General features: G+C 40.7%; 1 protein-coding gene across 1 annotated transcript in view; it reads left to right on the top strand.

Annotated features, from left to right (window-relative positions):
* The window catches only part of LOC125447681 (heterogeneous nuclear ribonucleoprotein U-like protein 1), an 89,098-nt gene that overhangs the window by 55,951 nt on the left and 17,677 nt on the right, over positions 1-15,470 (top strand). The window contains exons 7-9 of the mRNA XM_059640996.1: positions 8,064-8,176; positions 8,887-9,150; positions 13,538-13,660. Of these exons, the coding sequence (XP_059496979.1) occupies positions 8,064-8,176; positions 8,887-9,150; positions 13,538-13,660 (500 nt within the window). The remainder of the gene's footprint in view (positions 1-8,063; positions 8,177-8,886; positions 9,151-13,537; positions 13,661-15,470) is intronic.

Raw genomic sequence — 15,470 nt, 5'->3', positions numbered from 1 at the left:
GCAGCACCATATGTGCTATGAAAAGCAATAGGAATATTGACTTACATTTGACTGGATGAAAAAGAGCTTGATTGATTTATCAGATGTATTTATCTAATACTGATACAGTAAATCGATATCTTATTGAACACGTTATATTTTCCTGCTCATACCTTTTCTGTAGATGGATCTTGCCAGTAATACATTTCAAGCATCATTATTATTTGTTTCACTGAAGAATTTAGATCACGTTCACTGTTCTGTACCAGGACTTGTAATGGAAATGTTAGTTGGCACCTTCCATATGTCAAGTCAAGCAGCAAAAGACTTTTGGTGATTTGCAAATAAAAGTTTTCACCTTTCCCATATTAGAAACCAACACCCCACTGATCTGGAGTTACGTAGGACATAGAAGAGTACAGCACCATGTTATGATATATCTCTGGGTCAGGTGGGATTTGAACCCAGACCTAACTGTCCAACAGTTAACTCTATCTCTGCACCATAAGGGCCCAAAACTCAGCTTTTAAGTAGATGTTTTCATCAGTCTGTTCAGACATGTCACGACCCATATCAAGAGCAAATGGGACTAGAAACTGGGTCTTCTGGCTCTACCACTGTGCCACAAGAATCCAAAATTCAGCTTCTAAATTGTGGGGATGTTTTCAAAATCACTATGTTCAGAGATGTTCTTACACCCCTCTGGAGCATGTGGGATTTGCACCCAGACTCCTGGCTCAGAAGTAGGGACATTATTTGAGGCTCCTAGGCACCTCCATTTCTAACTCATGACAGCCTCACTTTGTAGGGGACCACCCACTTAATTAAAGTTTCACGGAATGGCTGAGGCACTGTCGGAGGTCACTCAGTCCATTATGTCTCCAAAGGAACAACTTCTTTCTTTCCAGATACTCATGTAATTCCCTCTTGAGTGCCTCAATTGAGCATACTTCCACCACATATTTCTGATAGTACATTCAAGATCCTAACCACTTGCTGTGTGAAGTAGAAATTTGAAAGGGCTAAGAACAGATTTACAAGAATGTTTCTGCGATTGGCGGGTATGAGCTACAGGAAGATACTGAAAAGGCTGGGGCTTTTTCCCTGGAGTGTTGGTAGCTGAGAGGTGACCTTATAGAAGTTTATAATACCCTGAGGAGCATGGATTGAGTTATTAGCCAAGGTCTTTTTCCCAGGGTAAGGGAGTTCAAAATGAGAAGACATAGCTTTAAGGTGAGAGAGGAAAGATTTAAAAGTGATCTCAGGGACAACCTTTTAATGCAGAGGGTGGTGCGTACAAGGAATGAGCTGCCAGAGGAAGTGATGGAGGTGGGTACAATATTTAAAAGGCATCTGGATGCGTACGTAAATAGGAAGGGTATTGAGGGATATGGGCCAAATGCTGGCAAATAGGACTAGATTAGTTTAGGATATCTGGTTGGCATGGACAAGTTGGACTGAAGGGTCTGTTTCTGTTATGTATAGCAATGACTATGGCTTCACATCTCCGTTGTTTCTTTGCCTATTACCTGTAGATCTTTGCCCTCTTGTTGTCAAGGCTTCCACCAAATGGAACAATTTTTACCCGTACCATCTCCAGATCCTTCGTAGTTTTGAATAAATCTATCAAATCTCCCCAATCTGCTCTCAAAGAAAGAACCTTCCAATTTCTCTCACCTGTCCGACTGAAGTTCTGAGAGAATTCTTTCTGCGCTGTCTGATTCTTTCACATTGTTCCTTAAATGTGGTGCAGAGGACCAGCATTCCAGTTGAAGTCGAACCAATGTTCTGCATGAGGTTATCGCTTCTTCCTTAATAAGAATAGCAAGGATCTTTTCGCTATATTTGGGAGGGGGCTCAAGACTAGGGCATATTTTTAAGGTGAGAGGGTGAAATTTTAAAAAGGACGTGGGGGTGACTGGTTTACACAGAGAGTGGTTCGTGTGTGGAGTGAACTGCCAGAGGAAGTGGTGGATGCAGGTACAGTTAAAACATTCAAAAGACATTTGGACAAGTACATGAGTAGGAAAGATTTGGAGGGCGTTAGGCCAAACACAGGCAAATGGAATGAGTTTAGTTTGGGAACATGATCGGTGTGGATTAGTTGGCCTGAAAGTTTTGTTTCCATGCTGTATGATTCTGACTGTTGTACTCTACGTGCCTATTATTAAAATCAAGGACGTTATATGCTTTAAAAAGTGCTCCCTGAACTTGTCCTATCATCTTCAATGATTTACTGCTCCTATACTGTGTTTAGAATTGCCCCTTTAATTTAGTATTATCTCTACATTGTTCCTACTGAATTGAATCACTTCACATTTCTCTGCAGCGAATTTCATCTGCCACACATCTACCTGTTTCACCAATCTGCTAAGAGTTCCATTTCACCCTTGAATCTTGAAATAGTCCACTAAGCAAGACTGAGGGTCCTTGGGAATTGCACTATAAACCTAGTTCTAAAAGTATTTACTAACCCCTACTGCACCCACATTTACCTAAGTAAGTATCAATTTTGACAGTGTTATCATTTCTACAAGCTTCCCTATCATCAGCATCAAACTAACTGGGCCATAGTTGCCAGGCTTATCTTTGCACCCATTTTGTTGAGCAATGGTGTGACATTTGCAGTCCTCCAGTCTTCTGATACAACCCTTGGGTTGAGTGATGACTGGAAGATTATGGCCATTGCTTCTGCAGTTTCCATTCTCACTTACCTCAATACATTAAGCCCCCATTTAATGTTGATTCACTTAACAGCATTTCATTTTAATATCATAAACGAACATGTTGTTACTACATTATTAGACTTTTAGATTTTAAATGTTTCCTACAGATTTCCTGTGTGATCTGTCTGATTTTATGATCTTTCTCCACCTTTCCACTCCAAGCTCAGTTCACCTGGCCTTCGTTCAGTTCTGCATCTGCCCTCAGTGCCTTTTCACACTTGAGGAATTGAGTATAGGAGCAAAGAGGTCCTTCTGCAGCTGTACAGGGCCCTGGTGAGACCACACCTGGAGTATTGTGTGCAGTTTTGGTCTCCAAATTTGAGGAAGGACATTCTTGCTATTGAGGGAGTACAGCGTAGGTTCATGAGGTCAATTCCCGGAATAGCGGGACTATCATATGTTGAAAGATTGGAGCGACTGGCCTTGTATGAGAGGGGATCTGATTGAGACGTATAAGATTATTAAGGGATTGGACACTCTGGAGGCAGGAAACATGTTTCCGCTGATGGGTGAGTCCGGAACCAGAGGACACAGTTTAAAAATAAGGGCTAGGCCATTTTGAAACGGAGTTGAGGAAAGACTTCTTCACCCAGAGAGTGGTGGATATATGGAATGCTCTGCCCCAGAAGGCAGTGGAGGCCAAGTCTCTGGATACTTTCAAGAAAGAGATGGATAGAGCTCTTAAAGATAGTGGAATCAAGGGTTATGGGGATAAGGCAGGTACAGGATACTGATTGTGGATGATCAGCCATGATCATAATGAATGGTGGTGCTGGCTTGAAGGGCCGGATGGCCTACTGCAGCACCTATTGTCTATTGTCTAATGTTCTTAGCTATAAAATTCTCCTATGTCCAGACCTGCACTGACTAATTATTACCACTGGATGGAGCCTGTTCAATTGAAACTTCATGAGATGAATTTAATTTTAACATTTAGTTTATAATTATTGTATCTATTTATGTTTAAGTTGTATTTACTTTTAAAGACTATATTATTAAAGGTAAGGCATTTAAGGATGTACATCATTTCAACTTAAGTGTTTGTTTTTGCTTTTTGCTAAGAGGCACTGACCTACCCATCTGTGCAATATTTTGATTACATTTACTGAATTATTTTATCTCATCCAGATCCATTCATTTAATTCTAGGAGCTCAGGATTTATTTGCTGCACCTTTCCCGTCATAGGAATATACCTTGGCTGTGACTAAACTATCTCTTCTTTAAAGGCAGCTCATTGTTCAGTTTTACCTGTTATCTGCCTCTTTATCTGTTGTTCAGTTTTGCTTGCCAACCTTTAATTTCAATGTACTTTGTCCAGATTCAATCTTTCCCTATTGAACGGGAGCAAAATGTTGCAGTTTTGAAATAAAATAGAAAATGCTTGAGCAACTTAGTAGCAAAATCAACTTGGTGTTTTGTGTCCCTTGACACTCCTTCCTGATCTGAAGATGATTCATTGGACTCAGAATGTTAACTCCGTTTCTCTCTCCACAGATGCTGCCAGACCTACTGAGTTTCTCTAGCACTTTGTTTTTATTTCTTATGTTGCCAAAGTTGGCTTTCCCCAAGTTAATTATTTTTAGCTGGATTGTCCCTTAACCTTTTCAGTTGCTAGCCTAAATGTTCAGATATAACGCTCACAGTCTCCGAAATGTTATCCTACTGACACATGATCTGCTTGGTCATGAACAATCATAGAGTCATACAGCACAGAAGCAGACCCTTCAGTCCAACTTGCCAGTGCCGACCCAGGTTTCCCAAACTGAACTCGTCCCATTTGCCTGCATTTGGTCCATATCCCTATAAACCTTGCCTATCCATGTACCTGTGCAAATGTCTTTTAAATGTTGTAACTGTACCTACCTCTCCCACTTGTTCTGTCAACTCGTTCCATGTATGCACTACCCTCTGTGTGAAAAAGTTGCCCCTCTGGTCCCTTCTAAATTTTTCCCCCCTCACCTTAAACCTATGCCTTTTAGTTTTGAGCTCCCCCTAACCTGGGGAAAAGATCTTGACTTCACCTTATCTAAGCCCCTTTTGACTTTATAAACCTCTATAAGGTCATCCTAAGTCTCCTACCCTCCAGGGAAAATTTGCTAGCCTATCCAGCATCTCCTTATAACTCAAACCCTCAGTCTTGGTAACATCCCCGCAAATCTTTTCTGCGGGAGAGTCGGGTGGGGGTGTAAAAGACCCCAAGGGCTGGGAGAGGAGCCGCTGAAGCAGGGTACAAGGATGGCCTGGGAGGTTACACAGAATGTACTGAGTCACTGCCTCCTCACCAGTTGATGTCTTGGATAAATGTTAAGTTCTGTTGCTGTTTGCCAGAGATGGGTGGTGCTTCTGCAGGAAGCACTGCTCGTCCTGGATGATGTCAGCAACACTCTTGCTCACATTAAAGTCATGTTGGCAACTGTGAGGCAAGTCAGACAGGGTGAGGCAGACAAGAGTGGGCAGATTAGAGGGCAGACGGACCGAGAGGGCACCTGGCCAAACTGAGAAAGTGAGTGGAGATGGGGTCCTATTAGTGCTTCCTTTGTAGTTCAACAGAAAATATTGTGCTGTTAAAAAAAAAATTCTGGGAGCTACAAACATTCCAAGAAATGTGCCCGAGTTCCTTTACCCATTCCTGATTTGTATGGAATAGAAGTCAGTGGAGTTTTATAGATTGTTTTGACTCTGATAGGTAGACACTGTTTTTCTCTTGTCTTTCTGCTGCTCAGTGAATCACAACTTACTTCATTGATGGTTATTCTTGAAGGCAAGCAATAAAAAAGGCACAGTATGTTCTGAATTCTGTAGCTCTCATGTTCTTGGGTCTTGGAAGGCAATATTGAACAATTCTTTCAGTCATCCTTCCAGGAGAACAATTGTGTTTCATCCTGATCTCAGAGCAGAGGTGTTCAGAAACAGGAGACTCGAGCTGAGCAGCTTTTCTGTAAGAGGCATTCTTCAGCTGAAAAATCCGAATGTAAGCTCCAAGCCTATTCAAAAAAAATGCTGTACCAAGTTGTAGAACAGTCCCTGAAGTGAATTCAAATCAACAAGAGATTTGCAATTACCTGGAGCTATGTAATTTTCATTAGTGCTTTGATTAAAAAATAAACCGAGGTAGCTCTAAAATCCTTAAGACTCAAGTGTACAAAATTGTTAACTATAAAGCATCTTCATAACAAGGAGTTAAGACCATAAGACCTTTTGGTTGGGAAGTTAATGCACTAGGTTAACTCTACGTTAGGCATCTGGAGTGAGTGATATTGTTGGACTTTCTATCATAGTGTCCTGGGACTATGCTTACCATTGAGTGGGCTAATCTATTTAATGTTAACTCATGTCTAAAGTGTGTTCAATAACATGGCGAAACTCACTTTAGTAGATAAGAAAAAATGCTTTAAATTTTCTGTCTGTCTCTGGTTTAATGTTACCCTTGCTGTGTGATTGTCACCTAATGAAAATACTTGTGTCTTGTAAGAGAAACAGAAATCATTTACAAATATTCAGCAAGCAGGGCAATGTCTTTTGAGTATTGGATCAAAACAAAACTGACTGACTTGTGTTATCTGTTCTGAAGCTCCCTGATCTAATCAGAGTATCCAGTAATTTTGATCTAGTTTTTCAGCATCTGTAGTATTCTTTGTTGTGTTTTTTTTTGCTCTCCATAATGTCCGACCATGAGAGAGCATAGAGATTCTCACTATCTTCCATACTAGCGCAGATGAACTGGTTCCTGAAAAAGCTCCATAGAGGCTGGTATCAAGTCACCGAGTCGCGCTTTATTTATATATGGAGAGTCCTTGACACTGATCCAGCTCCCTCAGAGTGAGCAGAACTCCTGACACCCTTGTTTATATCTGTCAGTCAGGGCTTCCTTATTAGCTCAGATTAACAGCCCCAATCAGGAAACCCATATTCTGTGAAGTCTGCCTGGCTGACCTCATTACAATCATTGTAGTTCCCATCTTACAGATGAGTGGTGTTTTCTCCAGTTATGGTTTAAGGGCTATGGTGTACATCACACTATGATGTGCTTCAGCCTATTTCAGCATTCTTAGGCTTTTGTATTTTTTAACTTCAATCCCAGTAGTCTTATTGACGGACCACTTTTTTAAATTCTTCTATTCTCTGAACTTCTTCAGACTCTGTTCAATTGACCTTTCTAGATTCTGTGTCTCCATTCTCCCAGGAAATTCACACTGGTGATACCTCAGGGGAATTTGGAATTTTGTTTTTTCTTTTTGGAATTTGGGTGTTCGACGGTTTTGCTGAGAATGGATTTTTCTTTAGGAAGAGTTGGGGGGACCTTGCTTCCTGAACTTGGTTTGAATGTGAATTTGATGATTAGGATCTTCCCATGAAAGTACTGAATTGGAAGTATTGTCAGCCAGGTCAAAAAACTCTTGTTTGGACTGGAGGCTGTATCACAGTAATGACTTAGTAGATTTGAAGGATGTGCCCTGCAAATAAAAACAGTGTTAATTAAATAAATGTGTGTATTTTGCACAGTTTACACATTGTTGATAATTGAACTGATTATACTGTACATTTGAGGTTACCTCATTATAAATCCTGGGTACAGAGTAAAATTTAATTGTTTACGTATTCTAAAACTATATCCCGAAGATGAAAACAAATCTATTCTATTAATTTGATTAAAAGATTGCGTTCCTTTCAGTCTACTTGCAGATGGTTGCCTAAATTATTTCATTTGCTGTGTTAGATTGTGTTTTCTGACTCAAATTTCTTGCCCTTTCTAATTGAAGAGCATTAACAGTCTACCACACAAATTACCACAGTTCAATAAAATCTTGTCCTTTTAGAATGAAACTTCCTCATGATTGTGGGTCATCATCTTTGGCTTCTGTCTATCAAAAATTAGACTTATAACTTTTAATACTTCTACTGTGTAAGAGAAATGTTATGACTGGGACTGAGATATAACAGTAGATGAATTGTTAGAGTATTTTTATTCCTGTTCGATCAGTAGAATATATATATATTTACAATAAACCATATGAACCCACACTGTAAATTATATCAATTGCTATTTTCTAATGCAGATAACTGATACAGATGCTGTAATAATTTTGTGGCTGATATAATTACTTAGAAGAAAGTTAGTGTAATAGTTGTGCTTGCTCAAGGACTGTTGTACCACAGCACTTTGTATGTGTTCTGAGGCACCTAATAAACTGCAGTCTGAAATTAGTAAGTCATAGTGTCTTAATTTAACTGACTAGATAAATTCCTTGATAAAGATATTTGAATTGGAGTGTTGCACACAATATACATGCAGCCAAGTGAGATTTCACTGTATATTGAAATAATGGGTCAGATGACAAATGAACTGTCTGTTTTAGGTGAGGAAGAATTCTCGTTTGGGTATGGAGGGACTGCAAAGAAGTCAACAAACTGCAAATTTCAGGACTATGGAGAGCGATTTTCTGAAAATGATGTGTTGGGATGTCTAATTGTAAGTATTACAAATTTACTTTGAGTTATGATTGTCCTTTTCCATTCCAGACCAGATGTGTTTTTTTGTGTTTTATACATCCTAATGTAAATTAGAAACATTTTATTGGGCATTGGAAATTTATATGTTAAGATTCTCTAGAATGTTGATATTCAAACTGATCAGGCTCTTGATTGGAAAAGTTCTGTTGGAGCTTCGATTTGATGCACGGTTTTGATTTAGTTTTCAGACTGATAGGATAGGCAGAATGGGATTTAACAGTCATACTTAGTCTCAACTTGTTATCTCCAGTAGAGCAGTACCGTGAAAAGAAATGTGTGAAAATGTGTGAAAAGAAAAAGCAATGTGCAAACAACAAATTCTACATTAATGTTTTAACTGCAGCCTTTGTTTTGTTCTCCTGCAGAGAGACTGTGGTTGCTGTTGTTGTAACCATTGGTTATCCACATGAAACAGAAGTCTATACTTGCCACAGCTTAAGAGTAATTTGTCAGTTGGGTTTCTGGCTGGATTTCTGTTATGCCGAAATCTCTTGAGTATAGGTTAAACAATCAGGAGTGAAACTGGGAATTATATCAACGTGTACCAACTTGCTGGAAAAGATACAGGAGATTGATAGGTGGAAAATTTGTTCTGACTCTCATGTTTGAACCACTTGGCCAAATATTTCATTGCTAAATCTTTTTTTTTCTTATCCATCATACCTGTAGAATTTTGAAGCTGGGGAAGATGTCGAGATGTCCTTTACAAAGAATGGAAGGTGGCTTGGTGTGGCATTCAGGGTCAAGAAAATGGCGCTTGGTGGGCGACCCTTGTTTCCACATGTGCTGTCAAAGAACTGTGCCATTGAGTTCAACTTTGGACAGAAGGAACCATGGTACAGACTTCCTGATGGCTTCACATACATTCAACATGTACCTGTGGATGAGCGTTTACCAGGTACATCAGGACCCAAGACCAAGTCAGAGTGTGAGGTGGGTGTGCAAATTTTAGTTGAAGCAATTAATGTGATTATAAAATCAGGACTGTCCATCTCAGGAAAATCTTTTCCATGTACCACATTGCTGTATTTCTTGAGGATGAATTTTCTATATGGTTTACTATTAATTTTCCCCGCGGCCTCTGAATTTATTTGACTTTAATGAAATAAGTCAATTCAAAATACTTTTGAATATAGAATTTTCCAAAGCTTGGTTTTGGAATAGAGATCTTTTCTTGAACCTGTTAAAGATCATAATTCTGCGATGGTAAAACCTTGCAAAGTGTCCAAAAGGTGGCTTGTTGAGATTTAGTAATTCGATGTGCTCGTTACAATCCTGTATTGTCCTGGTCGTTTTGTGAAAAACACAATATGAAAGGTTGGGGACAGCTGTGACAAAATACCTTGTTCTTTGTAATTCCACTCCTACAGTCTATGCCTGTTACTTCAATTGGTGCTTCCCAGCCTTTTCCTGTTGAGGCTTAGAGATGTTCACATTGCCTCTCCTCAATGCTAGGTGAAGTAGGAGAGCCCTGAGAACAAGGGCCTGTTAGAATGGGAGCTCAGCTTTCATAACTTGGTCGGAGCTCGTGACGGCCATTTGCTGCCTCAGAATCCAAAGCCAGCTCATAACCCCAGTTGGGGTTCTGACTCCTACTTCAGGAAGCCTTGGCTTTTCCAATTCAAGCTTAGAATAAAACTGCAGAACAATCCTTTGTTTATCAATGTTATATTTGAAAGAGGTTTGATTTATTAAACCGGTGAGTACAATACATTTTCTTGAAATTTTTGGGATGTTGATGGGTGCATGGACTTAGTGCAATGGATAGGGTAAAAGAAGGGCAGGAAGGCAATCAGCTAAAATTGCTGATTTGAGGAATAATGAATAACCCTTTGCGGCTTTTCCAAATGAGAGCCTGGGGTCACAACCATACTGTTTCAAACTCATTTAATTCTCCCTATTACAGAATAGATGGGGAGCAGTGTGGCTACATTGGCTGAAGTTGGCCATTGTTCAGACAGAAGGGATAAAATGCATAAGAGGAACTGCTAACTCGTGAGGTTTGTAAGACTGGAACAGGTTGTGAGTGGCAGCTAATTTAAACACAGGATGATGAATTTGACTGAGTCACTGGGGTTCAAAGCCATTTCAGGCTGGGTGGGTGAGTGAAGTGTATGAGGAAGAGGATATATTACATGGATAAGTGTAGCACATAGATAAGTATACCCTTGCACAGATTTTTAGGAAAGGTGGAGGATAAAAGATCAACAAAGAGAGTTTTTTAAAAAATGTATGCAATCTTAGAGGAGGTGACAAAGGCAGGGATTGGAGTTTCAGTGACAGATGGGCCAGAATAGGGATGGAAATTTTTTTAAATTCACAGATGGGATTCAAGTGTCATTGGCTATTGCCAGCATTTATTGCCCAGCTCACTTGTCCTGCGCAAGTTGCTGGTAAGCTGTCTTCTTGAACTATTACAGTGTGGCAGCAAAGAGCCCTAACAAAATTGGAATCCATGAGAAACAAGGGAAGAATTCTCCACTGGTTGGAGTCATACCTGGCACAACGGAAGATGGTTGAGATTGTTGGAGGTCTGTAATCTCAGGGCAAGACATCTGTGCAGGAATTCCTGAAGGTAGTATCTTTGGTCCAGGCGTCTTCAGGTGCTTCGATAATGACCTACCTTCCACCATGAGATCAAAAGTGGAGATATTTGCTGATGAGTGCACAATGCCCCACATTATTTCGAACTCTTTAAATACTGAAGCAATCAATGTCCAAATTAGCAACACCTGGACAGTATCCAGACATGAACTGAGAAGTGGCAAGTAACATTTGTGCCATACAAAGGCCAAGCAATGACTGTCTCCAAAATGGTAATCTAATTGTCATCCCCCACTGTCAATGTCCTGAAGGTTACCATTGACCAGTAGCTGAACTGGACGAGCTATATAAATAAAGTGGCTACAAGAGCAGGTCAGAGTCTAGCAATCCTAGTAACTCGTCTCTTGCCTTTTCAAAGCCTGTCCAAAATTACGAGGCACAAGTCAAGAGACTGATGAAGTACTACTCACTTAACTAGATGAGCGCAGCATCAACAACACTCAGTGGGCGGCACGGTGACTCAGTTAACATTGAGCATTGCTGCCTCACAGCACCAGGGATTTGGGTTCGATTCTACCCTTGGGCGACTGTCTGTGCGTAGTTTGCACATTCTCCCTGTGTCTGCGTGGGTTTCCTCTGGGCGCTCTAGCTTCCTCCCACAGCCCAAGGATGTGCAGTCGAGGATTGGCCATGCTAAATTGCCCATAGTGTTCAGGGATGTGTAGATTAAATGGGTTATTCGGGGATGGGCCTGGGTGGGATGCTTTGAGGGCCGGTGTGGACTTGTTGGGCCAAATGGCCTGTTTCCACAGTATAGAGATTCTGTAAAGCTTGAGACCAAGTGCGAACATTCACTCCCTCTGCTACCCACAGTCAGTAGTAGCAGTGTGTACCTGCATTGTGGATCTTCCTATACCACATGGACTGCAGTGTCTCAAGAAGGCAGCTCCCCACCCTGTTCTCAAGGGCCAGTAAGGTTGACAACAAATGCTGGCCCAGCTAATAATTCCCACATCTCACAAAGAAAAATATCAAAATGTCTTTAGCATGTAGAGGCACCTATGGTACTGTTTAGAAGGAATTTCCAGGATTTTGACTCCAAGATGGTGAAAGAATGACAGTCTAGCTGCAAAACAAGAACATGTGTGACTTGGAGGGGCACTTGCAGGTTGTAGTGTTCTTGTGCATCTCTTGAACTTGTCCTTCTAGATGGTAGAGATTATAGATTCGGATGGTGCTGTTGCAGATGCCTTGGTGCAGTGCATCTCGAACATGTACATCTTCAAAATGATCTTGAAATGTGTGAGCAGCCACAGTATGTAATCATGCAGAGGGCAGTAAAGGGTCAGCTGTGTTATCAAAAATCAGAGGAAGATTTGTCTTAATGAGGTTTGTAATTTGTCAGTGGTGAAGAGCGTGAATGTTGAAGGTGGTGGATGATCACTGAAAACGGCTCAGCCGTCATTGAAATGTGGTTCTGGAGATACAGTTTAGTTGGACAGAGACTGGGGCAGCTCTCTGTCTGAAGTGCTGACTTTTATCAGTTCTGCATGGAAATAAGGTGACAGCAGTTAACTATGTCATCAAGCCCTTGGGAACTGACCAACTAGGGAGGTCGCTGACTCTGTTGTGAGACACATATGTGTTATGGAGCTAGGAGAAAGCCTTAGGAGCGTTGATATTTCAGTGCAGCTGAGAGTGGGGGTTTTGGAAAACACTTGAGAGTATTTTCTTCGTACAACTAATCAAGATTAGAGCTCAGAGAACAGAATAGAATCCAAACAGGCCATTCGGCTCAACTGGTCCACAGCAACCTTTCAAAGGATTGTGTAATTGAAGTCAGGGTGAATTTCTGAGAAATCCATGGAATATGTCCAAATTTGATATGCTTAGGGGATTCTGATTACAATATGTTTCTGCATGTTAATTCTGGATGCTAGAAATAAATTATACATACATTTTAGATTTTATTACCATTCTAACTTGTAAAGCAATGTTTGTACAACACTGTGGAATCATCTGGTTTTATTGCCTTAGTTTCTCCCCCTGGATCTGACCTTTTGTATATTTTAAAATAAAAAGTTTGTGGCCCCCAAATAAAGTGTAGCATAATATGATGACCTCGTCTAGGATCATAATAGGATACTGAGATGTATGAGTAGCCATGATATATAATCCTGCAGAGGGCAGTAAAGGGCCAGCTGTGTTTTCAGAATCCGTGGGAGATTTGCCTTTGGGAGGTCTGTAATGCACCAGATTGACTGTGACTTAAACAGACAGATTTGGGACAGCATTGCTTAGTTTTTTCTTCAAAATAAGATTCTCAAAGAAGCCAATTCAGAGCAGCGCGCACTCAAACTTAATGCAATTCTGACCTACAGTACAACCTGGATAGTCATCATTCCACAGTTGGTGACCTTGTTTTTAGCTGCCAAGACCCTATGCTCTGGAACTCCCACCCCAACCTGTGTAGATTTCTTTGAGACCTCTTAAAACCAATCTTTAGGTGAAACTTTTGATCATCTGTTCTGATTTCTGCTTTGTTGTCAAATAAAATATGATATCACCCTGTGAAGCACTGTGAGATGTTTTACTAAATTAAAGATGTGACTAGAAATACAAGATTCTACAAGCCAAACACAAGTTGTTGCAAGGTGATTAATTTTATTAAAGAGGACTGCTTATATATATATATACTGTAGTTGGGAGGAAGGGAATTAGAGAAAATGATGACACAGTTCCTTGAGGAGATTTGCTCATGAGGCATTTTCTTTAGATCCTGATGATGGTTGGCCTTCCTGCAGCTGGGAAGACAACATGGGCTATTACGCATGCAGCTCGCCACCCTTGGAAGAAATACAACATCCTTGGAACAAATGCCATCATGGACAAGATGAAGGTAGGCACAGTGCATCCTGTACAACTGATTTCTTATGTTTGTACCTGAACCTGTAAGTAGCTTGAAGGTGCTCATCTGTCTCCTTATTTGAGTTGATCTCAGTTGTAGAGTGCCCCAATAATATGGTAAGCATGGAATCAGTATATGACAAGTTTGCCATTGATAGAGTAAACAAATGAACAAAGAGTGAAAACTGGTGACCATGAGCAAGTTTTGTTGACCTATTAATATTTCTACAGACTGACGACATTTTGTACCTTTAAGCGATATGTACTGTCCTGTTTCCCTTGCAAAGGGGTGTTGTTTCTTTGGTACTAAAAGCTTCCTTCAGACAAGCAGTCTGTAAGCAGCGTTGAGTTCTCCCTGGGTGAATGGATGGAGTCAGGCTTTCACAGACTGAGAAGACTTTAGTTTTGCTTTCAGTTAGTTGGTAGTTTTTGCTGGCTGCTGGAGCTGAAAACTTAAGTTCTCTACTGTTGGAGTGAAGCCTTAGACAGAGAGGCTTAAAGATTAAACGGGGGAAATTGTTTCTTTTGCTGTATCCTTCTACTAGATTGGAGACAGACAATAGACGAGAATGATAACTGTGATGCAGAATTGTGGAGTGTTAATGTGTATAAGTACCCAGGACCCGTTGATATCCACCCCAGACTTTTGAGAGAGGCAAAAGGGGGAGATTGCTGGGGCCTTAATCAAGATCTTTGTATCCTCATTAGCCACTGGAGAGGACCTGGAGGACTGTCGAGTAAATGTTCCTCTGTTCAAGAAGGGAAATAGAAATAGCCCAGGAAATGACAGACCGGTGAGTCTCACATTGGTGGTTGGGAAGCTATTGGAGAGAATTCTTAGAGATAGGCCTTAAGCACATTTGGAAAAGCATGGCCTAATTAGGGACATTTGTTAGAACAGTGGATGTTGTTTAATCTGGATTTTAGTAAGGGTTTCGATAAGGTACCTCATGGTAAGCTCATCCATAAGATTAAATGTATGGGATCCACCGTGACTTTGCTGCATGGATTCAGAATTGGCTTGTCCCTAGAAGACAGAAGGTAGTGGTGGAAGATAACACAGTGTGGAGCTGGAGGAACACAGCAGGCCAGGCAGCAACAGAGGAGCAGGAAGGCTGATGTTTCAAATTGGGACCCTTCTTCAGAAATGGTAGAAGGTTGTTTTCAGGCTGAAGGTCCATGACTAGTGGTGTTCTGCGGGGATCCGTACTGGGACCTCTGCCGTTTGTGATGGGTATATATAAATGACTTGGATAAAAATGTAGAGAGTGAATTAATAAGTTTGCAGATGCTATAAAGATCAACGGAGTTGTGGATAGTGTAGAAGATTGTGAAAAGATACAGTGGGAAATAGATCAGTTGCAGGTACAGCAGATTCTGCTATAATGCAAGTTCTGGCAATGCGAGTTGGCTATAATGCAACTGACAAATAGGGGAATGCAATTTCTAAAATGCGAATTTGTGTTGGCAATAATGCAGTTCCGTCGATTCCAACCTCTCTCCTTCAGCCCATGTACCAGGGTGCATTTGCAGCTTTTGAAGCTTATTATTTGAGGCGCACATTTATGAGGCTGTTTGTAGCCATTGAGTGGGATAAGGACATTGTTCTTCAATTTTGGAAAAGCTTAAAATCAAGAATTCAGTTGACAGTATTGTGGAGGCCTGGCGTGATGTCAGTAAGGACTGTTTGCATGAAGCTTGGTGGAAGCTTCTCCCAGATTTTTTTCAAGATTTTAAAACCTTTCATCCATCAGAGGAGCACCCAAGAATCAAAGAACATTGAGTTGATCCTGCGAAGCAAG

The sequence above is a fragment of the Stegostoma tigrinum genome, chromosome 39, assembly GCF_030684315.1.
Source record: "Stegostoma tigrinum isolate sSteTig4 chromosome 39, sSteTig4.hap1, whole genome shotgun sequence".
NCBI lineage: Eukaryota > Metazoa > Chordata > Chondrichthyes > Orectolobiformes > Stegostomatidae > Stegostoma > Stegostoma tigrinum.
Note: the sequence above shows the minus strand (reverse complement) of the source record. Positions and strands in the feature narration are given on the sequence as shown.